Consider the following 26,829-nt stretch of genomic DNA (forward strand, 5'->3'; position numbering starts at 1 on the left):
TATGACCCCACAATCCCACTCTTGGGCATCTATCCGGACAAAGCTCTACTTAAAAGAGACACATGCACCCGCATGTTCATTGCAGCACTATTCACAATAGCCAGGACATGGAAACAACCCAAATGTCCATCAACAGATGATTGGATTCGGAAGAGGTGGTATATATACACAATGGAATACTTCTCAGCCATAAAAAAGAATGACATCATGCCATTTGCAGCAACATGGATGGAACTAGAGAATCTCATCCTGAGTGAAATGAGCCAGAAAGACAAAGACAAATACCATATGCTATCACTTATAACTGGAATCTAATATCCAGCACAAATGAACATCTCCTCAGAAAAGAAAATCATGGACTTGGAGAAGAGACTTGTGGCTGCCTGATGGGAGGGGGAGGGAGTGGGAGGGATCGGGAGCTTGGGCTTATCAGACACAACTTAGAATAGATTTACAAGGAGATCCTGCTGAATAGCATTGAGAATTTGTCTAGATACTCATGTTGCAACAGAAGAAAGGGTGGGGGAAAAATGTAATTTTAATGTATACATATAAGGATAACCTGACCGCCTTGCGGAACAGTGGAAAAATTAAAAAAAATATTTAAAAAAAAAAAAGTGGGTTTTGCATGGCTTTTATCCCTCTCGCGGACAAAGCTTTGCGCACATATTTTCTCCATAGGTAATCAGAACGGGAGGCCCAGCTCTGACCTCTACCCTCCTCACCACCCTCCCCCAGGTGGGCGGGGCCATCCTCCCTGACTAGGCTGGATGCTCAGGGGAGGTCAGCCCCAGTCAGGGACAGTCAGCCATCCAGAAGCCCTGCACCATGACGGTCCCTGCCCTGGCCAGTGTCTCTGGGCTCCTGCAGGTGGCCTCCCTGCTCGGGCTGCTGCTGCTTCTCCTCAAGGCAGCACAGCTCTACCTGCACAGACAGTGGCTGCTCAAAGCCCTCCAGCAGTTCCCGTCCCCTCCTTCCCACTGGCTCTATGGACACAGCAGGGAGGTAGGTAAGAGGGGACCCGGGAGTGGGAGGGCAGGGAGGGCCGGGCTCTCGGAGCATGGTCACAGCCAGCAAGTCCAAGGGACAGAGTTTCGTGTTTGTTAGCAGGTGGCCCCATGTAAGAAGCCAGCTCACCTCTCAGGTCGTGGCTCCTCATCCCAGTCCGGGCAGCTCCCTCGCTCACAGGACCCTGGGCTGGTGTCCTCGGCTCTGTCACACACTCCTTCCTTCGGTGCATCTGCAGGCTGTCCCGGCAGCCCTGCCCTTTGAGAACAATGGCTCTTCCTTCCTGAGTTACCCCTCTCCAGGCTCAGCAGCTTCAGCTCTTCTTACAGAACAGGCTTCCCTGCCCCAGTCACTCCAATGCATCCTCTCTGCCCTGAGCTTGCCTGGGAGCCCAGACATTTGTCTGAAGGATCCCGCCCTCTGCTTCATTGTCTCTGGAGACAACAGAGAGGAATCTGAGAAGGTGTCAGCTGCTAGGAAAGGAGAGTCACCTGCTGAGTGGGGTTGAGGGTAAAATCAGGTGTAGGGAAAGTTAGTTCACTTGTGAGGACTCAGAGATTTCCCAAACTGGGAATTCAGTGCTTAAAGTCTCCTAATTGCAGTGCATAAACTCAGAGAATTTGTTGGCACACATGAGCCAGGTTTCCAGGTGGGCACCAGGTAAGAAGAACTGACATTTGAGTTGCAACATAAGAAGAGTGAGCTCTGGTGGGGTGGGGGGTCAGAGTCAAGAAAGGGGCCACACAAAGAGGCGCTCACCAAGGGTTTGGGATTTAAACAAATGGTAGGGGGAGATCAGGGACTGCAGGGAGCAGAGGCCCCTCTTTCCAGGCAGCCTGATGACAGCAGAGTGGAGCCATGACGGGAACTGGAAGCTGCCAAGCCGAGGCACTGGCCCGGTCCATCCCTCCTTCCCCTCCCTAACCTCTTCCACCCCAAGATGCTCAGGGGCCTCCCCACCTGCCTGTGCATTCCAGCCTCTGGAACTCTGCTCCGTGAACCCTGTGGCCTTGTCTGGTTTCCGTCACCCCTTCATGATCCTCTACTCTCACGGCCTCTTGATCCTTCTGTCTCCTCCACGAGACTGGGGGATGCAGACGGACAAGGATCTAGAGCCACAGCCTAAATCAGTGCCACAAACCAGGGCCTGGCACGGAGTCAACCCTCAATAAATATGTGCTCGACGAAGGGACCTGGCCCCCAGGAGGGCAGGTTGCCTCAGAGCTGGGAAGTCCTGACTGTCAGAGGATGCAGGCGGAGCGTGGGCCCTCCAGTGGGCAGGGAGTGGCTGTGGGGTACATAGAAGCCCGTGAAATGGAAGCTGTCTGGGCCCCCGTGGGGTCGAGAATGCCAAGGGCAAGAGACAAAGCTGAGTCTCAGAAGTGGAAGAGAGGCAGTTGCTCTGTGGCAAAGAGGCTGGGGACACCACGCAGCAGAAACAACATGGGCAGAGGCGCCGAAGTGAGAGCAGACTGAGCCACCACGGAGCAAGGGCAGCGGCATCTCTGGGAACCCAGTGGAGGGCCTGTGCAATAGCCAGGGTGTCAGGAGGCAAGGCTAGAGAAGGGAGAGGCAGAAAGCAAAGGCCTTTGTGAACCACACGGAGGCGTTTCAAAAGATTCCTGAAGGCAGGGGCAATTGCACAAAAGCTGCTGGCTGTTGGTAAGTGAAAATAAGATGAAAAGCAACATATCAAGATTTCCAGTGGCGACTCGGCAGGTTAAAGCCTGACACAGTATCTGTGAGTGTGAGGCTTCTATCCCTGGCCTTGCTCACTGGGTTAAGGATCTAGTACTGCTGCAACTGTGTCACAGGTCTGCAACTACAGTTCCAGTTCAACCCCTAGCCTGGCACCTTCCATAGGCTGCAGGTGCAGGCGAATAGCAAAAAAGAAATCCATACATCAAAATCTTAAATCAACACCCTTCTCATATGTATACATACAGATTCTGTCCTACAACTGCCTAGACGCCTATAAAGTAAAATAACTTTATACACACACGTGACTACTGGGATTTTTTTTTTCACTTAGCCATATACATCCTAAACATAATTTATTATAAACAAACATTTATGGTAGGAGGGATCAAGACGGCAGAGGAGTAAGATGTCGTGCTCACCTTCCCCCACAAACACAACCAAAAACACATCTACACGTGCCACCATTCACACGGAACATCCACTGAACGCTGGCAGAAGAACGTAAACCTCCCAAACGGGCACAGAACCCTCCACATATTGTGTAAAAGAAAAGAAAAGAGAGCGAGAGGGAGAGCGAGAGAAGGAATCACGAGGATGCTAGCAATCCTGAGAGGGAGCTGTTAAAGGGAAAATGAACCCACGTCATGGGAAGACACCTTTCCAACGGGGAGATAAGCCGAGATGGAGGGACCTCAGAGTCGCCTAGAAAAGCTCAGCAGCTGGACTGAGGAGGGCAAAGCAGAGTGAGGGCTGCATAGACCATCTGTACCACCGCCCCAGATGGCACAGCCTGAGACACTCGGGCGGGGGCTGGGTGCTGAGACTCAGTCTCTGAAAGTCAGTTCCCGGGAGAGGACCAGGGTTGGCTGTGTGGAGACAGCCTGAGGGGCCAGGGAGCACTGTGCCACGGGCTGGGGAGTGGATGCCACAGCCGAGGGAACCCGGGAGGAGATCTGGACCTGCAGGAGAAGCAAGGCGCCATTGCTGGGGAGGGTGAGAGGAGGAGGGGTGGACCGCCATAGGGATGTCTTTCCCTGCTCACACGCAGACTCTCAGAGGGTGGGGTGCCACTGGCTCAGGCTATGGATGGAGAGAATCTGCCTGCTCAGGCTACAGGAGGCTGGGGGCCTCTTGTGTGGGCCACGGGTGGCCAGGCATCTTTGGGTGAGCTAAGGGAAGCGGGGAGGCTAAGGGCGACACAGTGCCTCTTGTGTGAACTACATGTGGCAGGGACACATTACAGCAGTCATCTCAGAAACCAGAAGGAGGCCTGGCCTGCCCCCCATAGGGGTCTGGGAATAGGCTCCACCTGCAACCCCAGTCACCTCAGGGGTCGGCAAAAACACAGGGCACCGCAACCGACCACCACCTGCTGTTGCTCTCACTCCCCTGGGAACACACCCACCCTGCTGCTGCCACTGTCCAACACTCTGGGCACTGCAGCAAACAAGGAAACAGACCTCTGCAGCTTAGGAGACACTGAGTTCAGAAGGGAGATAGTGAAGATCCTGAAGGAATCAAGGGTGAGTATCAAGAATTAAGAGTGGATCTAAGCAGTAACGCATATTACTTTAGAAAGGAACTCGAAAGTACAAGGAGGAACTAAGGAATATTACAAAATTCACTTGCACAGATGCCAACTGAGCTAAGGTCGCTAAAAAGCAGAAGGAATAGTGCAGAGGAACCAATCGGTGACGTGGAAGATAGAATAATGGAAATCACCCAGTCAGGACAGCAGACAGAAAGCCAAATGAGAAGTCATGAAGCAATATAAGAGATCTATGGGATAATATAAAGCAGGCCGATCGATGCATGATAGAAATTCCAGAAGGAGAAGAAAAAAGAAAAGGGAATTAAAAGCACATGTGAAGAAATCATGTCTGAAAACTTTCCAGACCTAAAGGAAACCGTTACCAAGATACAGGAAGCACAGGGGGCTCCAAAGACGTTGAACTCAAAAAGGCCCACACCAAGACATAATAGAATAACAAACGGCAAAAGTTAAAGGGAAAGAGAGGATTCTAAAGGCAGCAAGAGAAACACAAAGTGTTAACTCTGAGGGAACCCCCGTAAGGGTATCCGTCGATTTCTCTACAGAAGAGACTGGCAAGATATATTTGAAGTTCTAAAAGGGAAAAATATGCAGCCTGGAACAAACTACCCAGCACGAATACCGTGTAGAATAGGAGGAGAAAGAAAGAACTTCTCCACCAAACAAAAGCTAAAAGAGTAAAGAAGTGCTAAACCCAGTCTAAAAGAAATACTGCAAGGGCTTCTCTGACTAAAGAAGAAGCACAAAGAAATGGGAGGGAGGAAATCACAATGGGAACGCAGTCACCTCAATAAGCCAGCATACAGATCTGAAGGGAGACAAAGATAACCTACTACGAAAGGGACAAGGGACAGGAGAAGGACAAACACGAAGGGGTTAATCAAACTTCAAAATCATAGACCGTGGGGAAGGAAAGCAAGAACATCTAGACTCTTTTTTAAATAATATATTTAAATATATATTTAAATATACTTTAGATATGACTATCGGGTTAAGCAAGCAGATAGAGGAGGGGGTTAACATACTGGAAAAACAGGGCAACCACAAATCCAAACCACATTACACTCACAAAAACTAAACAGAAAAGGACAAAACCGTAAAATAAAAGGAAATCACCCAGCCAAAAAAGGAAAGGAACAAAGGAGAAACCTAGAATCAACAAGGTTTAAAATGGCAATAAATACATTCCTATCAATAATTACCTTGAACTCCAGCGGTCTGAATGCTCCAAACAAACGACGCAGAATGGCAGATTGGATAAAACAGCAACAGCCTACAGTATGCTGTCTTCAAGAGACTCACCTAAGGGCAACGGACACATAGAGGTGGCCGGTGAGGGGATGGGAGAAGATAATTCATGCCAATGGACAAGGCAGGAAAGCAGGAGTCGCAATACTCAGACAAAACAGACACCAAAGTGAAGGTCAGAAAGAAGGACAAAGAAGGACACTGTCTGACGATAAAAGGATCCATGCAAGAGGAGGATGTTACAGCCTTCAATACATATGCCACCAATATAGGAGCACCCAGATACATCCGGCAAATACTAACAGGCAAAAAAGGAGAAATGGATGGGAATACAACCATAGCAGGAGATTTTAACACCCCACTCACATCAGTGGACAGATCCTCTAGGCAGAAAATCGAGAAGGCTTCAGAGATCCTCAGCGATGCAATAGAAAGATAGACTTAGTGGACATTTTCAGGATATTACATACCCAAAAAGTCAGAATAGTCTTTTTTCAAGGGCACATGGAACATTCTTAAGGACTGACCGCATACCGGGGCAGAGAACTATCCTCAACAAATTGAAGACTACAGAAGTTCTTTCAAGTATCTTCTCTGATGTATCACCAGGGCATGAAACTAGAAAGCAACCACAGGAAAAGAAAGGAGAAAAAACAACTGACAGCATGCAGCTAAAAACCAGTGGGTCAATGAGGAAATCAAAAAGGAAATTAAAAAAATACCTCGAGAGACAAAAGACAATGAAGACACAACCATTCAAAATCTATGGGATTCTGCAAAAGCAGTGCTTAGAGGGAAGTGCATAGTGACACAGGCCTTCCTCAGAAAAGAAGAAAAATCTCAAATCGACAACCGAACCCACCACCTAGATCAATCAGAAAAAGAAGAACAAACAAAACCTGAAGTCAGCAGAAGGAAGGAAACCAATAAAATAGAGATTCAAAAACCAGTAGAAAAAACTCAACAAAAGACAAGAGCTGGCTCTTCGAAAAGGAGCACAAAATTGACAAACCTCTGGCCGGACGCACCAAGAAGAGGAGCGAAAAAACCCAAAGAAACAAAAGAAGAAATGAAAAAGGAGAAATCTCCACGGTTACTGCAGAAAAACCAAAAACCGTAAGAGAATACTGTGAACGATTACAGGCCAACTGATTTGACAACCTAGAAGAAATGGACAACTTTTGAGAGACTCACAACCCACTAAACTGAATCAAGAAGAAACAGATCAACTGAACGGAACCAATCACTAGAAGCGAAATTGAATATGAATGACAAACACTCCCTACAAACAAAACACCAGGACTGGATGGCTTCATAGGCAAAGTCTACCCAACGTAAAAAGAAAAACTTATACCCATCCTTCTTAAACGTTTCCAAGAGCTTGAAGAAAAAGGAACATGCCCAAAGACATTCTATGAAGCCGCCATCACCCTAATACCAAAACCAGACAAAGACACTACCAAGAACGAAAATGGCAGGCCAATAGCTTTGAGGAATACAGACACAAACATTCTCAACAAAATTTGAGCTAACCAAATCCAACAACATACAAAAAAGATCACGCACCAGGAACAAGTGGGATGCATCCCACTTTCACAAGGATGGTTCAACACATGCAAATCAATCAGTGCCATACACCACATTAACAAAAGGACAGTCAAAAACCACATGATCATCTCCAGAGATGCAGAAAAACCATTTGAAAAGGCCCAGCATCCATTCATGAGAAAAGAAAAAAGAGAACAAAAACAAAACAAACTCTTACCGAAGTGGGTATGGAGGTGACATACCTTAACATAATGAAAGCCATTTGTGACAAACCCACAGCAAATATAGCGCTCAGTGGGGGAAAGCTGAGCCCCTTCCACCTTCCCACTGAAAGCTGGAACAAGACAAGGATGCCCACTCTCACCTCTCTTATTCAACATAGTGCTGGAAGTCCTAGCCACAGCCATCAGACAAACAGAAGAAATAAAAGCTATCCAAATTGGAAGAGAAGAGGTAAAATTGTCACTGTATGCAGATGACATGATACTACATGCAGAAAGCCTAAGGACTCCCCACAAAATCTACTCCAACTGATCAATGAATTCGGCAAAGTAATAGGATGGAAGATCAACATTCTGAATTAGCACAGAATACAGAATGCTAGGAACATTCTGTATACTAACAATGAAATATTAGAAAAGGAATACCCAAATACAATACCTTTCACAACTGCACCCCAAAAAATCAAATGCCCGGGAACAAACCTGACCAAGGAGGTGAAAGACTTATAGGCTGAGCACTATAAAATATTAATCAAGGAAATTGAAGAGGATCCAAAGACATGGGAAGATATTCCATGGTCCTGGGCTCGAAGAATCAATATCTTTAAAATGGCCATACTACCCAAAGCAATCTGCAGGTTCAATGCAATCCCTGTGAAATTATCCGTGACATTCCTCACAGAACTAGAACAAACAATCCAAAAATTTGTATCACCATAAAAGACCCAGAATTGCCAAAGCAATCCTAAGGAACAAAAACCAAGCAGGAGGCAGAACTCCCAGACTTCAGGCAATATTACAAAGCCACAGTCACCAAGACAGTGTGGGACTCGTGCCTAAACAGACATACTGACCAGTCAAACAGAAGAGAGAACCCCAAAATTAACCCAGAGCCCTACGGCCAATTAATCTTCAACAAAGGAGGAAAGACTATACATTGGGAGAAAGGAGATCCCACTGTGGCTCAGGGGAACCAAATCTGACCAGCATCCATGAGGATGCAGGTTCGGTCCCCGGCCTCACTCAGTGGGTTAACGATCCGGCGCTGCCGTGAGCTTTGGTGTAGGTCGCCGACGTTGCTCCGATCCTGTGTTGCTGTGGTTGTGGTGTAGGCCTGCAGCTTCAGCTCCAATTTGACCCCTAGCCTGGGAAACTCCCTAAGTCGTGGGTGGGGCCCTAAAAAGACAACAAAGAAAAAAAGAAAGAAAGAAAATGGGGGGGGGGAAACAAAACAGTCTTTTGAGCAAGTGGTACTGGGGAAAATGGACAGCCCCTTTGAATCAATGACACTGGAACACAACCTCACGTCATGCGCAAAAATAAACTCAAAATGGACTAAATACTTAAACATAACACAAGACACCGTCAAGCTCCTAGAAGAGAACATAGGCAAAACATTCTCTGACATCAACCATACAAATGTTTTCTTAGGTCAGACTCCCAAGCAACAGAAATAAAAGCAAAAGTAAACCATTGGGATCCAATCAAACGGACAAGTTTTGCACAGCAAGGGAGACCATATTTTAAAAAAAAAATACGACCTAAGGAATGGGAGAAAATAGTTTCAAAGGATACAACTGACGAGGGATTAATCTCTAAAATAGACACTCAACTTAGACAACTCAACCATAACAAAAAAACCAACAACCCAACTGAAAAATGGGCAAATGACCTGAGCAGGCATTTCTCCAAAGAAGATATACAGATGGCCAACAAGCACGTGAAAAAATGTTCAGCATCACTCATTACTAGAGAAATGCAAATCAAAACGACTCTGAGGTACCACCTCACACCAGTCAGAGTGGCCATCATTAACAAGACAACAAACAACAAACGCTGGGGAGGGCGTGGAGAAAAGGGTCCCCACTACACTGCTGGTGGGAGTGTAAACTGGGACAACCACGATGGAAGAGGGCATGGAGGTTCCTCCGAAAACCCAGTATAGGAGTTCCCGTCGTGGCGCAGTGGTTAACGAATCCGACTAGGAACCATGAGGTTGCGGGTTCGGTCCCTGCCCTTGCTCAGTGGGTTAACGATCCGGCGTTGCCGTGAGCTGTGGTGTAGGTTGCAGACGCGGCTCGGATCACGCGTTGCTGTGGCTCTGGCGTAGGCCGGTGGCTACAGCTCTGATTCAACCCCTAGCCTGGGAACCTCCATATGCCGCGGGAGCGGCCCAAGAAATAGCAACAACAACAACAACAACAACAACAACAACAACAAAAAAGAAAGACAAAAAAAAAAAAAAGAAAACCCAGTATAGAACTACCGTGTGACCCAGCAGTTCCACGCTTGGGCACATTTCCAGACAAAAGTTCCCATGAAAAAGACACGTGCACCCGTAGGGTCACTGCAGCGCTATTCACAATAGCCAAGACATGGAAACAACCTCCATGGCCCTTGGCCGATGGATGGATTAAGAAGATGTGGCATACAGAATGGGAGAACACATTTGCAAATGAATCACCCGACAGGGGATTCATCTCCAAACATTGGTAAACACCTCCTGCAGCTCAATACCAAAAAAACAAACACCACCATCAGAAAATGGGCAGGAGATCTAAACAGACAATTCTCCAAAGAAGACACACAGACAGCCAAAAAACACATGACAAAATGTTCAACATCACTCATTACTAGAGAAATGCAAATCCAAACCACGATGAGGTACCACCTTACACTGGCCAGAATGGCCATCATCCAAAAGTCTACAAACAAGAAGGGCTGGAGAGGGTGTGGAGCAAAAGGAACCCTAGTACACTGTTGGTGGGAATGTAAAGTGGTGCCACCACTGTGGAAAACAGTCTGGAGATTCCTCAGAAAACTAAACATAGAACTACCATTTGATCCAGCAATCCCCCTCCTGGGCATCTATCCAGAGAAAACCATGACTCAAAAAGACACGTGTGCTCCAGTGTTCATTGCAGCGCTATTTGCAATAGCCGAGACATGGAAACCACCTAAATGTCCATTGACAGAGGAGTGGATAAAGAGGATTCCACACGGCGGAATACGACACAGCCATTAAAAGGAAAGAAATAATGGCATTTGCAGCAACGTGGATGGACCTAGAATTTAGCATGCTGAGTGAAGTCAGTCAGACAATGAGACACCAACAGCAAATGCTATCACTGACATGTGGAATCTAAAAGAAGGACACAGTGAACTTCTTTGCCGAACAGATACTGACTCACAGACTGTGAAAAACTTATGGCTTCCAAATGAGACAGGTTGGGGGGCGGGGGGATGTACCGAGGGTTGGCGGTGGACATGCTGTAGGGTTTGGTTATGATGATTGTTGTAACCTGTAAAAGCAATGAAATCCATTAAGTAAAACAAGAGAAGAAGAAGAATTGGTATAGATACACAATGATAAAGACAGAACGAAATAAGGCCATTTGCAGCAACATGAACGTACCGAGAGACTCTCACGCTAAGTGAAGTACGTCAGAAAGACAAATACCATATGAGGTCACTTATATCTGGAATCTAAAATACTGCACAAACGAATCTTGCCACAGAGAAGAAACTCGTGCACTTGGAGAACAAAGCAGTTCTTGCCAAGGTTGAGGAGGTGGGGGTCAGAAGGAATGGGGTCTGGGGTTAATAGATGCAAAACCATTGCCGTTGCAGTGGACTAGCGATGAGATCCTGCTGGATAGCACAGGGAACTAAATCCAGTCACTTGTGATGAAACACGACGGAGGATAGTCTGAGAAAAAGAATGTATATGTAAGTGTGACTGGGCCTATTTGATGTACATTAGAAATTAACGGAACACTAAACACACTCTAATGAAAAGAACCAAAAAAAAAAAAAGTGAATGATTATCTCGAAAAAAAATTTATATGTGTACTAGGATAATATTAAAAACATATAACAACGAGTATGGTAAAATACAACTAGTATATAAATTTCATTTTAAAAATGATCCATTTTATTCCCTAAAAGAGCAAACTGTATGAAAAATGCTTACAGAGTAATACAAGGTTGTCATCAATAGTCTATGCAAATGCCGGACACATGACTTCCAAAGGTTTCCAGCACCAGGGAGTCGGTCCCTGATGTAAGTTTATAGGCAGTACAGGGTGATGGCCCATACAAGGCTCTTCATGACAATGGGACAGAATCTGGACCTAGGACAAGGCTGGACAGCCGGCGAGGTCTGGATCAGAGCCCAGGTCATAAGAAACAGTTCTGAAGGCTTAGTCCTGCTGACAGATCCACACCTATCTCCCTGTAGCCCTCCTGCCCTCCTCCCTAGCCCTGGAGCCAGAAGAAGGGGTTTTTTGACTTATCTCTCTCCCGCTGACAGTTTCAAGAGGAAAGCGAGCTGCCACCCCTCCTGAAAAGGGTAGAGAAATACCCAAGTGCCTGTGCTCTCTGGCGGTGGGGAACAAGAGCCATGGTACTGGTCTATGACCCTGACTACATGAAGGTGGTCCTGGCGAGATCAGGTGAGAGGGAAACCCCCATCCACATGGGAGAAAACCCTCCCTCCTGGGTGCATGGCCCTGGGTCTGTGAAATTCCAGGAGAGACTGACACTTCAGCCATCAATGCCTCAACTCTTCCAAACATTCTCCCAGCCCACAAGGCAGGCCAACGCCAACAGAATTTGCTCAGAGTGAAAGCTTAACCAGCTGGGTGGAGCTGATTTCGGTCTTCTGTCTTTCCTGCCTTCTTTCTTTCTTTCTTCCAACCAAACTGAGATGACGCCAGATCTGAAGGACAATCCCCATCCACACTGATTTCCACTGGGCACGTCTCCCTCTTGCCTCTCCTGGGTCATGGGGTGGCTACAACACTGCTAATTATAGGGAAACCATGGCATTCCGTCTTAGGCTATGACACTGAGGACAGAGGTTATGCTTCCTGCCAATTCACCATGTCAGTCCTGTGGGTGTTCTTCTGCTGGGACACTGAGTCTGCCTTCCTGAGCCCACGGGGACCAGCAAGACAGAGAGAGTCTGGACTGGGGGCGGGGGAGGCAAGTGGGAGGTGGCTTGAGACAGACTGCCAGCTGCCATTCATCAGGAAGGGCTGGCAGGCCCTGGTCTGGACCACAGCTGCCTTAGGGCTGCCTGCCATGTTTCGTCCCCTCCATTTTCCTTCCTTACCTTTCAGACCCCAAGAATTCTGTTGTCTACAGATTGCTGATCCCCTGGATTGGTAAGTACATCTAAATATACATGTAGTCCCCGCACCAGTTAGGTTTGCCAAGGGCTGCCTCATTGGATCGTGGAGAAAAACAGGTGCCTGGCACCGAGTTACCACCCTCATCTCTGAATAAAGTCTCGTCTCTGATACAAACCCCACCCTTCCAAATGGTGCTGAGAGTCCTCCTGAAGCTCACCCTCTTCAGCATCATTTCTGAGGCCTCTCCAAAGTTCTCAGCATGACTTTTATTTAGGTCATTTTATCACCTGCACTCGTATATCTTCAGAACCTTTATCTCGGAGCTGCCCTAATCTCTGGCCTGATGACCAGGCTTGGGGGCCATTCACGTTCCTGAAGTGAAGTATATTGGCCTTTCCTGCCTTTGCCATGATGCGCCTTCTCCGAAAACCCTTGCTTCTTCCCGAGTTGTCCCTGGTCACCCATCTGATCACGTCTCCCAGACCAACACACACCCCCATCTGTCACCCAGGCTGTGGTTTGCTCCTGTTGAATGGGCAGACGTGGTTCCAGCGTCGGCGGATGCTGACCCCAGCCTTCCACTATGACATCCTGAAGCCCTACGTAGGTCTCATGGCCAAGTCTGTCCAAGTGATGCTGGTGAGTCCATCCCTGTCTCACCTGAACACACTCACCCCCGGCACAACTCACAGAGTCCACCCTCAGACATTTGTGTCCCCCAGGCAGCCATCAGGCAGGCCTCCAGAATGAGGTGCTAAGAACATGCTATGAAATGGGGCTCCCCCAAACGGGATGGGACAGAAAAGCACCCAGGCACCAGCTTGGATCCACAATTTGCTCCTTGCCCTGGGAGCAATGGTCGTGGTGAATTCAGGGTCGACTCCCTGACAATCACGACCTCTTCCACAAAGTGGACTAGAGCAAGGGTCTTTCTTCAGGATCACAGGGTAAGCTGCAATGGCCGGCCTGGGGAAGGCAGCTCAGGGGCAGCGAGTAGATGCCAGGATGCTGCCCAGGAGGACTCTGGCCTCAGTGCCAGGGTTTCGGAATGGAAGTGAGTCACCCGTGGGAGGAAATGTAGCCAGGTCTACACTCACGGAGCTGGACCACGATAAACACCACCTCCGATCTAGACGGTGGACCACCAGGCCTCAGCTAGCACTGGATGAGTGAAAGGAAGAGAAGGACCTTGTGTCCATTCCTAGGGGCCCCAGTATAGACCCTTAGGCGTTTTCTTGCCTTGACAAATTTACTTGCTGATGTTGGAAGTCTTATGGCCAGTTCCAACCTCAGGACACACAAGATCCCCCCTCGTCCTGTCAGAAACTCTGCTTTCAGATCTGCCAAAAGGAGGTTATCATCATGGACTGATCCTAAAACTTGGAACTCATTAGGAATATATAGAAGAGAACAGAATTAGTTAATTACACACACACACACACACACACACAAACCGTATAATTATGTAATAGGGCTGAAACAGCCATCAGATTACTCACGTGCTTTACAGTCTCAAGGTGAGAAACACACACCATTAGAAAGTTGAGACATCTCATCAGAAGATGTGGAGAGGCAGAGAGAGAGCCCGGCCTTGCCAGCACCAGAGCAGAGCAGGGTCACTGTCCCCCTCCCACCACAGGACAAGTGGGAGCAGCTCGTCGCCCAGGACCCACGTCTGGAGATCGTGGGACCCGTCTCCTTGATGACCCTGGACACCATCATGAAGTGCGCCTTCAGCCACCAGGGCAGCGTCCAGACAGACGGGTCAGTGACACACCTGCAGTGGCAGCTGCTTGTTCTCACCAGCTGGGGAGGACCACCCTGGCAGGCACTTGGGACAGCGGGATGCTTTTCAGCACAAAAGGCATCATTCGGCAGGGAGCCCCCCACCACGGGCAAATTCCAGCCCAGACCAAACCCAGACTCAGTCACACATCCTGATCCCCGACACAGGGAGACGCCTGGCCACTCAGGCCACTGGTGAAGGGCAGAGGGTCTGGAGGGCTGTGCGGCAGAAGGGCAACGGCCTCAGTGCTGCCTGTCCCCACTGACTGACACCTCCCCCTAGAGCCCTACTCCTTCTCCAATTCAGGTCTCCCACCAGTAAAGTCTCCTCTCATCCTCTCCCTTTCAGGGATTCCCACTCCTACATCCAGGCCATTTGGGATCTCAAAAATCTCTTTTCTACCCGTACGAAGAGTGCCTTTCTCCAGAATGACATCATCTACAGGCTGAGCCCTGAAGGCCGTAAGAGCCACCGTGCCGCCAGGATAGCCCATCAACACACAGGTTCCGCTTCTAGTTCTGAGTTTCCCCCCTCCTTCATCGGGAATTCCTGGCCTTGACCCTGAGGTAAAGAGAGTATCCTGTGTCCTTTTCAGCAGCTGAGACATCGCCACACTGGTTGTCTCCTTGGCACAGGGACTGGGGACTAAGATGTCAGGGTGGCAGGTGCTGTGCAGGGACTTTCATGGGTCACTGCTTGGTGACAGCTGATTCAGACCCAGTACCATCAGCCCCTAGGACCTGTGTTATGGGGGAATCCTGGCTTGTGTCACACGAGGCTGGAAGTCTCAGCCCAGACATGCCAAACCATAACCTCCCACATCCTGATTCACCCAACACCCAACTTGGGCCACGAGGGGCAGTGGGGATACCCTGGATGATATACCTGGCCCCCGGAGCTCTCAGCTCAGCCTGGGAACCGCTGTTCCAAAACAGACCGAGTGATCCAGCTGCGGAAGGCGCAGCTGCAAAAGCAGGGAGAGATGGAGAACGTGAGGAAGAAGAGGCACTTGGATTTCCTGGACATCCTCCTCCTTGCCCAAGTGAGTGTTGGGGGCATAGGCTTGAGGCTTTGCCCAGAAGCACAGAGGAAGGGGCAAAGCTGCACTCTCCCCCTGCCTCCTCAGATGGAGAAGGGGAACAGCTTGTCGGACACCGACCTCCGTGCCGAAGTGGACACGTTCATGTTCGAGGGTCATGACACCACAGCCAGTGGCATCTCCTGGATCCTCTATGCTCTGGCCTCCCACCCTGAGCATCAGCAGAGATGTCGGGAGGAGATCCAAGGCCTCCTGGGGGACGGCACCTCCATCACCTGGTGAGTGTCCCAGAGACGGAGAGCCCCGCACGGACCGCCCACCCCCCACCCCCAGCGAGTGGAGACTCCCCCGTTCCCCAATTCTGCCCAGCCTCAGGATGGCCTTTGTTCAGGGACCACCTGGACCAGATGCCCTACACCACCATGTGCATCAAGGAGGCCCTGAGACTCTATCCGCCAGTACCAGGAGTTAGCAGAGAGCTCAGCAAGCCCATCACCTTCCCTGATGGACGCTCCTTACCTGCAGGTATGAGCGTCACCACACCCACTAACCTCAGCATCTCGCTGAAAACATGGGAGATCAGACATCCACATGAACTTGCCCACCAGCCACACTTGCAGACCCATTCCTGCCTCAAGTTAATTGATATTGACTCTCTATTTAGGATGTGGTGGTGAAATGCTTGATATAGAAATTGAACACAGGAAAAGTTCAGCATACAAATGCTAGCCCTAGAATGGCGTCTTCTCATCGAGCCCTCAGATTCAATTTCCCTGGGACCTGAAGAATTGGGAGACAAGGAGACAAAAGCAGGGGAAGATGTGGTTCATTCCATAAGGGGTCCAAGAAATGAGGGAGCTCCGGGAACCCACTGTCCCCAGGTCAGGTGGCCAGTCCCTGAGGAGCCCTCAGGGGGATGCAGACAGCAGCTGAGGACCAGGTCTGAGAGCCCTGCCATGGCTGGAGGCCACCCACTGGCTCACCTCCCACTGGGACTGAGGCCCAGCCCTGCCACCTCCCGGCCGTGGGGTCCTAGACCTGCCGCATGGCCTCTCTGAGGCTCGGGTCCTCATCTAGACACGTGGGTAGGAGTGCCTTCCTTGAGGACTGCTGTGGGGAGTCGATGCGTCAATGTTTATTCCTCAGGGGCTCCCGGATGGCACTTGACAAGTGGGAGTTGTCACCCGAGTCACTCCTAAAAGGAAGCCTCCAGGTCTTTGGCCTCTCAGGGCTGGGTCACGGTTCCGGGCTCCTGGTCTTTGATCCCCTGCTCTGTCACCTCCAGCCCACCTCCCCTGCCTCAGCCTCATTCATTCAGAGTGATGGGGAGTGGCTCTCATGGCGGCTGCCAAGTCTTCTGTGCAGGCACAGAACCCCTGCTGCCACGGGAACCATCAGTCTTCTCACCCCCTGCCCTCCCCACAGGAATCATCCTCTCGCTCTCCATTTACGGCCTTCACCACAACCCGCAGGTGTGGCCGAACCCAGAGGTATGAGGAGGGTCCCCGGGAGGAGGGATGGGATGCTGTCCCCAGAGCAACACCTCCTCCCGCTCCTTCCTTCTCTGGGATTCTTGTCCGCTGTGGCTGAGAGGAGTTTGACGCCACTTTCCTGGCCCCTGTGCTCTCTCTGCAGGAGTTTGACCCATCCCGGTTTGCACCAGGTTCTGCTCGACACAGCCATGCCTTCATGCCCTTCTCAGGAGGATCCAGGTGAGCCCCTCTGGACTTGGGTCAGCAGCGTGTCTCTGGGTGTGACCCCACGTCTGTCCCCACCTGTGTCCATATGTGCTACGTGCCGTCATGCCCTTTATGTTGGTGTGTTGAGAAGGAGGCTGTGTCCATGTACAAAAAGGCCTTCAGAGCACGCCCCCCAGTTCCTGACCTCCGGACTCTCCCAGCGGCCGGACATATCTCCGTGTCAGTGGCCTTTCCAAAGTGTTCTGGGGGTTTCCTCGCTTTAGGCGTGTGCCTTTTCAGCCGTAGAATTTTTCATGAAATATGAAGGTCAGATGTTTCTTTTACACAAATCTCAGTTACCTTAAAGGTGATTTTCTCTCTTCGCCTGCTATTGATCCAGCCCACCGCCCCTTCTGCTCCGTTCCCCAATCTGACGCTCAGGGTCTCACTGCGATATAAATGGGTTTGGGTTTCCAGCTGCCTTCCCTGTCCTGATTGTTCAAGCCAAATACGTGAACGGTGACTCTTGCCCCTTGAAGCCAGTTTCCAGCCCACTGCAGGGTTCTCTATTTTGTGCTCTCTCCCAACAAAATTTTGACAGCGCATTAATATTCACATAGCCCTGGCACCTTTTCCAGTCAGCAAATTTCTTTGTATCTAGCGGGAGTTATATGCTACAATCCCAGAATCGACATAGCCTAACGCTGGCAAAAAAAAAAAAAAAAAAAAAAAAAAAAAAGAAAAGGCAGGAAACGCAGAGCAATCAAGTGCTTTTGAGAGAAAATATAAAATATTACATTCTCTTTGGATATGACACTTGCCTTTGTAAGGTGCCTTATAAAGCACACTTGAAATAGCGCTTGAGCGGAGTGATAGGCTCCAAAGTGACTGCTGAGAAAATCTTCAAAGGCTGCAGAGCTTTCCACGAAAGGGTAATTTCCAGACCTTTGTCATTAGCAGAAACAAGTTTGAAGTTCATCCATAATTCTGTGAAGTAGTCAATGTGTGAATCAAGAGTCCAGGCCTTCCTTGTAGACATTGTCTGCACACACTGAATCTGTCACTAGAGGGCGGGTTGTACTGGGCTGTTCACTTCTAAGGTCAGAATAAATATTGAATTTTAAAAAAAAAAAAAAATGAGTGCCCGTTTGTGGTGCTGTGGAAACAAATCCAACTAGCAACTAGGAGGCTGCGGGTTTGATCCCTGGCCTCGCTCAGTGGGTTAAGGACCAGACGTTGCTGTGAACTGTGCTGTAGGTCGCAGATGCAGCTCGGATCTGGCGTGGCTGTGGCTGTGGCCCTAGGAAAAGACAAAAAAAAAAATGGACATGGACTTTTATTTCACTGAGAGGTTTTTTTCACCATCCTTAGCTTGATTCAAGCATAAAACTATTTACCAAGCCGCTCTCTGTGTGCCAAACCCTGTGCTTCAGAAACCTGAATACCTCGAACAAAAACAACCTAAAAACAGATTGGGACTTGAAGCCAATTTTTTAAAAAATAAAATCACTCACCTGGTATTGGACTTACTGAGACTCAGGTTCTTTGCGCCTCAGAGCAGGAGCAATTCATCAAGAGACCCCGTGATAGGCCAGCAATAGATTTATTAAGGTAGAACCCTTGTGAGGAATACGAGCCGCCAGGCAAGAAGGGTCAGCCCCGAGGATTGGGTGGGCTACATCCTTATAATCCAAGGAGGTGGCGAGTGCGAAAAGACCCTCCGCTTCCTCATTCTCTAGCAGACCGCAGGCTGACGGCATTCCCTCCTCCTTCCTAGCCTGTAAGAGAATACTTGACCCTCTGAGGTCCAACCAGGACTGCCATGGTGCTTATTCCAACTGCGGAAGGGTGGTAACATACGCTAAAATAGGTTGACTCACCTCAGGTTCCCAGAAAGAGAGTCTCCTGCTTTGGAATAGCATCCTCCCCGGAACTTCCTGTCCTTGATCCCAAGGCTCATGATCTCGATGAACTTGAATGCAGGCCTTTTACCTTTCACTGGCCAACCTGAGGCGTAGCTCCTGTATTTACTTATGGTTTCACAGTTCATCAGTTCTGCTTCATTTCACAACACGCCGATGCCTCTCTTGAGCGATTAATCACTTGCAGTGTTCTCCCAAAGTTCCCTGGGTTTTTCTCTCTATCTGTGGTCCCCTCCTGGGGGACTTTGGCAAGCACCTGTATAACTAACTGTCCTACTCTATCCATGTCACTTGGAGATGCGAACACAGAGCCAGAGTCCCTGGCCCTGCCTCCAAGCGTTCACAGTCAAGAAACAAACGCTGGGCAGGATCCAGATGGCAGAGGAGTAAGACGTCCTGCTCACCTGCTCCCACAAACACGTTGCCCGTTGACACGTTGAACGATTCACAGAACAGCTGCTGAACGCTGGCAGAAGTCCTTCCACCTCCCAAAAGGGCAAGAACCCCTCCACATAAGTGGGTAGAACAAAAGGGGGAAACATGAGACAGAGAGAAAGAGAAAGGAGTCAGGATGGGACCAGCACTCCTGAGAGGGAGCTGTGAAAGAGGAGAGGAACCCACACCCTCGGAAGCCACATAACTGTCAGAGAGATCAGCCAAGACGCAGGGACCTCAACGTCACAGAGAAAAGTGCAACAGCTGGACTGAAGAGGGCAAAGCCGAGAGAAAGCCGTGCAGACCACCACCACCTCCTGGCACCCCACAGCCTGGGATGATCCCCTGGGGGCTGGGCGCTGACACTCATGCTCCAGAGGGCAGTTTGCTTCTGGGGAAAGGACTCGTGTTGGCTGTGTGCAGACAGCCTGGGGGGCTAGAGAGGGGCTGGCCAGCAGGGTGCCACAACCAAGAAAAAATAGGAGGAGGTCTGGGCCCATGGGAGAAGCGAGGTGCTCTTGCTGGGGAGGATGAGAAGAAGAGGGGCAGGCCACCATAAGAATGTCTTTCTCTGGGCACTCGCAGTTGCTTGGAGGTCAGGGCTCTGGGTGGCTAGGCACCTCTTACGTGGGAGAAGTGCAACGGGGTGCCTCTTGCCTGCTCTACAGCCGATGGGGGCAAACCAGCCAGAGCTGAGCATGGTCCGCCACCACCAGGGCTCTGTGGACAGGCAACCCGATCACCTCAGAGGTAGGCACAGAGGATTGCACTGCAACCCAACGCCACGTATTGTGGCTCTTCCTCCCCTGGGAATGCACCCGCCCTGCCACTGCCAATGCCACCGCCAAACACTCCGGGAATTGCCTAAACCTGCCTGAGACTCTGTGCCACCTCCCAGGGCCCTGCAACCCGGAGCAGCCTGTGCCATCTTCCCTCGGGTCCTTGCCACTGTCAAGGGCCCAGCAACCAGACACTGGCTCTGCCCATGGCCTCAGCGTCCCTGGAAGCATGCACAGCACCTTATCAAGGAGATCACAGCCTGTGCACAGTGAGGACAGGGAGACCAAGCATCCAAACCCTCAGCCAAAAATAAAGGACAAGCTCTCACAAAATACCCAGGGGCGCGCTTGCATATAAACCGCCCACCAAGCCTACAGGAGTTGTTTTCCCTAAACTCACAGATGAAGAAAAATGTAAGCAGAATGAAGAAGCTCAGGAACCACTCCCAGTTAAAAGAGCAGGAGGATTCACCTGAAGGAGCAAACAATGGAGCAGACCTCTGTAGTCCATCCGACACTGAGTTCAAAAAGGAGATGGTGAAAATGCTGAAGGAATTAAGAGCAAATATGTAGGAATTAAGACCAGACATAAGCACGACCGCAGATTACTTTAGAAAGGCTCTAGCAAACATGAGGAGGGGCCAAGAAAACCTAGAAAACGTGCGGAGATGCAAGCGGAGTTAAAGGCACTTACGAGCAGAATGAGTAACGCAGAGCAACAAATTACTGACTTGGAAGATAGAAGAATGGAAATCACCCAATCAGGACAGCAAACAGGACCAAGGCTGGGCAGCAAGACCAGTGTGACCTGTTAGGAAAGGGGGTCGGGCCGGGTCACTCGGACAGCCCTGAATGCCCTCTTTCTGGCCAGCGCTCAGGGGCCCGAGCCGGCCCTGCCCAGAACAGGCTTTGACAGCACTTCTTTCTTCTTCCCTCCCTGAACCAGGAACTGCATTGGGAAGCAGTTTGCCATGAACGAGATGAAGGTGGCTGTGGCCCTGACCCTGCTCCGCTTTGAGCTGGCACCAGATCCCTCCAGGAAGCCCATTGCCACTCCAGAAGTCGTGTTGAACTCCAAAAATGGGATCCACCTGAAGCTTCGCAAGCTCCCGTAACCGCTGGGGGGACAAGGACAAGCTCTGAAGGCCTCCTGCTGGCCACCCTGTCTTGCTGTCCCTCTCCCCTGTCCCCTGCCTCTTTGCCCCCTTCTCTTGGGCCACCTGCAAGGCGACTTCATGCCCTGCCTCCTGCCTCATCGGACATTCTGCCCTTCTCCCTCTCACCTCTCTCCAGGCTCCCTGTCTGTGTATCTGTCCATCTGTCTCTGAACCACCCGGATCTCTGCCTGTCCACCTAAATAGCCACCACCTGCCGTCCTCCAGTCGGTCTGCCCTCTCCCTGTCCTTCTGCCTTTCTGCTTTTCTGTCTGTCCATGGATTCATTTCCTTTTGCTGCTCCAATAAGTTCCAACAAGCTTAGTGACTTAACACAACACAAAACCACCCTCTGATGGGTCTGGAATCAGACGTCTGAAATGGGTGTGGCTGGACCACAGCAACGATGTTGGCAGGACTCCTATGTAGGGATGGGAGAGAAACTCTCTCTCTCTCTCTCTCTGCCTTGTTGAGGCTTGAGAGCTGCAGTCCTTGCATTCCTTGGCGCCTGGAGGCTCCTCCACGTTCAAATCCAGTGCCATCTCTAAATGGCCCTCTAGGTCCGTCTTCACATCACCTGCACTTTCATAAGGGCATTGGTGGACTCACGGGCCCACTCAGAGAAAACACAGCTATTCTGAGGCTCCGAGAATCCCAGGTGGATGCCTTGGGCAGCCATTGCTCAGCCTGCCAAATCCTGGGTGGCTAGCATCACTCTGGGCCCCCATCTGTCCCGTGCCTTGGGGGTCTACATGTTTGTCCCTCACGTGGCCTCCCTTCTGTCCGACTCCCTGATAAAGTTCGCTGTGTCACCTGGAGTCTGTGTGTCTTCCTTTGAGAGGCGATGGCTGGATGGAAGAGAGAGAAGGAATGGAAGGGAGGAAAGACAGAGGAGATGAGGAGGGGAGGACCCCAGCAGGCTGAGCGTGTCCCAGTGCCCCTGCCACCTCCCACCCTGGGGCCCTGAGGCCCCACACCCTGCCCAGAGCCTGAGGCTCCCGATGCAGCTGAGTTAGGAGAAAGGGCTCGTCTCCAAAGGCTCAGAGGGGAGAAGCTCACACCTGTCACCCCTCACCTGTCACCTGTCAGGAAGGAGCCTACCCCTCCCTGCTACTCCGCGGTGGCTTCCTCATACCACCTTCTTCAGAGTGGGGCCCAGCCAGAGCCCCTCTGCTCCTGAGCAGGAAAGCCTTACAGGCCTGGGGGCAAGTGAGGGCTCAACGGCTCAGTGCTTCATTCCCAGTGAGATTGGACAAGAACCCAGCCTGACCGTGTCACCAGTCCCATCAGCCCTTCCTCCCGCATAGGGCTAGCAGGCTCCTCAGTGGCACAAGTGGACAGCTGTCACAAGGCAGCAACCAGGTGGCCACAAGTCTTGGCCAGTGTGAGAGGATGTCAGACCCTAGGCAGAGACCAGCCAGTGGGCCCTCCCGCACAGGACAGCCCCTGTAGCCCTGGCTTGTCTGCTGGGCCACCCTGAGGGAGGAGGGGCCTCTTCCACCCGGTCACTCTTGGAGACTGGGTTTGGTCCATTCTCCCCCAACCCTGGGCCCTGACCAGCCCCAGGCCCCTCGCACTCCTTCCCCAGCCTCTCTGCAAGCACCCCTGCACTCTTACTGGTTCTGCACAAGGGTCCTCCTCTGATCCCCACCCTGTCCTTCCCAGCCCAGGGCCCTCGGTGCCACAGGAGACCTCCCTTTGTCCTCTCCGGTGGGGTGATGCCACCATATGCCTGCTGAAGGGACATCACCCCAGCTGGGACCTGCAGCTGGGACCTTCAGCCCAGTCCCCTGGTTCCTAGCTCACTGGGCTAGTTCATTCTGCACAAGAAGGGCTCAGGTGGATGCTCAGACCTGGCAGGCCGTGGGCCACGAGGTTTACCAGGGAGCATCGTGGGAAGGAAGCTTGGCAAGTTCCCGGGTGTGAAGTGATGGAGAGTTTTCACCTGGTCCCTTTCAGAGTGTGGGATGATGGTCCCTCATCTCTATTCTCTCCTAGTGCTGAACCAAGGGGCTGAACCAGTAAAGGAAAATCTAGTCACTTCGAGTCTGGGGTTGGGAGGGGCGGGCTGTGGATCTCTGAGAAGGACCAGTGAGTGAGAAATGTTGGGATGGGAGGGGCTGTGTGCAGGTGCTACCTGGAACCTGACCTCTTGTTTGGACGGGCGTCTAGACTGCAGCCCCTTAGCTTGTGTGAATCACTTGCCACAAAGCTGGCCAAAGGGCGAGGCTGTTGGATTAAGCACATTTCAGCTGGGTGGGGCAGCAGGTCAGGAGGAAACTGGAGGCTCCTGAGAGAGCTGTGTTCAAGCAATTCTTTACAAAAATCTTTTGTGTTCTACTTTCTGAACTGTGGGCCTTTGATGTGATCTTGGGGCAGCGAGTCATGAAATAGGGATGGAAGAGCCTGAAGATGAAGGTATCGCCATCCCTTGCTCTTTCATGTATGATCTCCACGGCTTTTTGATGTTTATTTTTGACTAGGGTATGGTTGATTTCCAGTGTTAGGCCGGCTTGTGTGGTACAGCCTAGTGACCCAGTCATACACATGAACACATTCTTTCTCTTGTATGATCTTCCATCACGGTCCTTCCCAAGGGACCGGATAGAGTTCCCGGTGCTATATACAGCAGGACCTCATTGCTTACCCATTTGAAATGCAAGAGTTTGCATCTACCTACCCCAAACTCCCCATCCATCCCTCTTCTTCCCCCTCCCCCTTGGCAACCATTGGTCTGTTCTCTTATGTCCATGAGTCTGTTTCTTATTTGTAGGTAGAGTCATCTGTGCCAGACTATAGATTCCACATATAAGTGATATCATATGGTATTGGTCTTTCTCTTCCTGACTTCTTTCACTTAGGGTGAGAGTCTCTAGTTGCATCCACGGTGCTACAGATGCCATTATATTTTCCTTTTTATGACTGAGTAGTATTCCATTGTATCTCTTGGTATTACCACACAACTCTTAATCCATTCATCTGTCAATGTACGTTTTGGTTGTTTCCACATCTTGGCTATTGTGAATGCTGCTGCTATGAGCATAGGGGTGCAGGTACCCTTTTGAATGAAAGTTTTGCCTGGATATATGCCCAGGAGTGGGATTGCTGGGTCATATATATATGGTAGTTCTATATTTAGCTTTCTAAGGCACCTTCGTGCTGTTTTCCACAGTGGCTGTACCAATTTACATTTCCACAGACAGCGAAGGTGAGTTCCCTTTTCTCCACGCCCTCTCCAGCATTTGTTATTTGCAGATTTGTTAATGGTGGCCATTCTGACTGGTGTGAGGTGGTACCCCGTTGTAGTTTTGATTTGCATTTCTCTAATAGTTAGTGAGGTGGAGCATTTTTTCCTATGCCTCCTGGCCATCCATATCTCTTCTTTGGAGAAAGGTCTATTTAAATCTTCTGCCCAGTTTTCGGTTGGGTTGTGTACTCGTTGCTGAGTTATCTGAGGTACTGATATGTGGGAGATTATACCCTTGGGTCGGTGCACTGCTTGCAAAGATTTTCTCCCATTCTGTGGGTTGTCTTTGCATTCTTTGAAGGGTTCCCATTGCTGTGCAAAAGCTTTCGAATTTAGTTGGGTCCCATTTGTTTATTTTGTTCTTATTGTCATTATTCTAGGAGGTGGATCAAATAAGATGTTGCTGAGATTTATGTCAGAGAGCATTCTGCCTGTGTTTTCCTCTAAGAGTTCTAGAGTGTCTCACCTTAAATTTATGCCTTTAATCCATTTTGAGATTATTTTGTGTACGATGTTAGAGATTGTTCTAACTTCATTCTTTTGCTTGTAGCTGTCCCGTTTTGCCAGAACCACTTGGTTTTGTTGTTGTTGTTGTTGTTGTTGTTGTTGTTGTTGTTGTTGTTGTTGTCGTTGTTTGTCTTTTTGCCATTTCCATGGGCTGCTCCTGCGGCATATGGAGGTTCCGAGGCTAGGGGTCGAATTGGAGCTGTGGCTGCCGGCCTACGCCAGAGCCACAGCAACGCGGGATCTGAGCTACATCTGCCACCTACACCACAGCTCACGGCAACGCTGGATCCTCAACCCACTGAGCAAGGCCAGGGATCAAACCCGCAACCTCATGGTTCCTAGTCAGATTCGTTACCCACTGAGCCACGACGGGACCTCCAGAACCACTTGTTGAAGAGAGTCTCTTTCCCTCACTGTGTGTTCTTGGATACTTTGCTTAGGTTACTCTTAACCATAGGTGCATCGGTGTATTTCTAGGCTTTCCATCTTGTTCCATTGATCTCTATTTCTGCTTTTGTTATGTGAACTACATGGGTGTGATAACTGTATTTGTGTATTATAGTCTGAAGTCAGAGAGACTGATTCCTGTTGTTCTTTTTTTTTCTCCCAACATTTCTTTGGCTATTTGGGGTCTTTAAATTCCATAAAAAAAATTTAAAGATTTTGTTATAGTTCAGTGAAGAGTGTCATTGGTCCTTTGATAAGGATGGCATTGAATCTGAAGATAACCTTGGGTAGGATATTCATTTTGACAATATTGATTCTTGCAAACTTTCCATCTGTTTGTATCATCTTTGCTTTCTTTCATCAGTGTCTTATAGTTTTCAGTGCAGAGGTCTTTTGTCTCTCTCTCTCTCTCTCTTTAATTATTTATTTATTTATTTATCTATTTGGTCTTTTTGGGGCCAAACCCACAGCATATGGAAGTTCCCAGGCTAGTGGTTGAGTCAGAGCTGTAGCCCCTGGCCTACACCACAGCCACAGCAACGCCAGATCCAAGTAGACTCTGTGAAGTACACCACAGCTCATGGCAATGCCAGATCATTAACCCACTGACTGAGGCCAGGGATAGAACCTGCGCCCTCACGGAAGCTAGACAGAATCATTTCCACTGAGCCATGGTGGGAAATCCTAGGTCTTTTGCCTGTTTAGGTAAGTTTATTCTTAAGTGTTTTAATCTTTTCGATGTGATGCTAAATGGGATGGTTCCCCTAAATTCTCAATCTCATCTCCCCATGTAATTACATAGAAATGCCTTTGACTTCTGAGTTTTAATTTGGTATCTGGCAACTTACTGATGCCCATGACTTTTTAGGCCCCATCCCTCTAGAAGCACTCTCTGCCTGGTGAGTTCCTATTCGCCCTACAAGTCCACTGAATTTTTTTACTTTTCCCCTTCCCTGGTTGTCCCAGTCACTCTTCATTCTTCCAGGACAACCTTTGTCATTTTTATTGTACTAATACCATTTTCGGCCTTTACCTGTAGAGCCAGAGAAATATTTGCTGAGTGAATGACTGAATGAACGAATGAGTAGTCACAGGAGGTACACAGGAAATGTACTAACATGCCAACTTTCAAAGGAGCAACGGAGGCTCAGAGAGTACATGTTGTTAGCTGCATGTGTGGTGAGGCTGCCCTGGGGCTGGGGCTCCTGATTCCAAGCCCAGAGCTCCGTCCACTGGCACAGTCTCCCAGGACACAACCACACAGTGGACTGGGACAAGCCGTGGGGGGACCTGGCAGAGGCAGCTGAGGCTGGCAGTCTGAGGTCCAACAGAGAAGGGCTGCGAGCTCAAGGATTTCAGCTGGGACTCTCAAAGGCCGTGTTCCTCTGGCTACATCACCTCTCCTCTCTGAAATGGGTTTT

The 26,829-nt window shown here is 49.9% G+C and overlaps 1 protein-coding gene across 1 annotated transcript; it reads left to right on the plus strand.

Moving 5' to 3' along the window:
- Positions 1-792: 792 nt before the first annotated feature.
- LOC146402992 (cytochrome P450 4A24-like) lies at positions 793-22,025 on the plus strand. The gene is made up of 12 exons (XM_084965169.1): positions 793-1,005; positions 11,591-11,732; positions 12,402-12,446; positions 12,925-13,052; positions 14,053-14,177; positions 14,548-14,702; positions 15,135-15,241; positions 15,326-15,516; positions 15,630-15,763; positions 16,664-16,728; positions 16,874-16,950; positions 21,000-22,025. The coding sequence occupies exons 1-12, from the start codon at positions 829-831 to the stop codon at positions 21,166-21,168; spliced, it is 1,515 nt and encodes a 504-aa protein (XP_084821295.1). The 5' UTR covers positions 793-828; the 3' UTR covers positions 21,169-22,025.
- Positions 22,026-26,829: the final 4,804 nt, after the last annotated feature.

Source organism: Sus scrofa, chromosome 6 (genome assembly GCF_054392235.1).
Source record: "Sus scrofa isolate SSC_HxYL_T2T_F1_AM1 chromosome 6, Sscrofa_HxYL_maternal_Yorkshire_Landrace_v2.0, whole genome shotgun sequence".
Lineage (NCBI taxonomy): Eukaryota > Metazoa > Chordata > Mammalia > Artiodactyla > Suidae > Sus > Sus scrofa.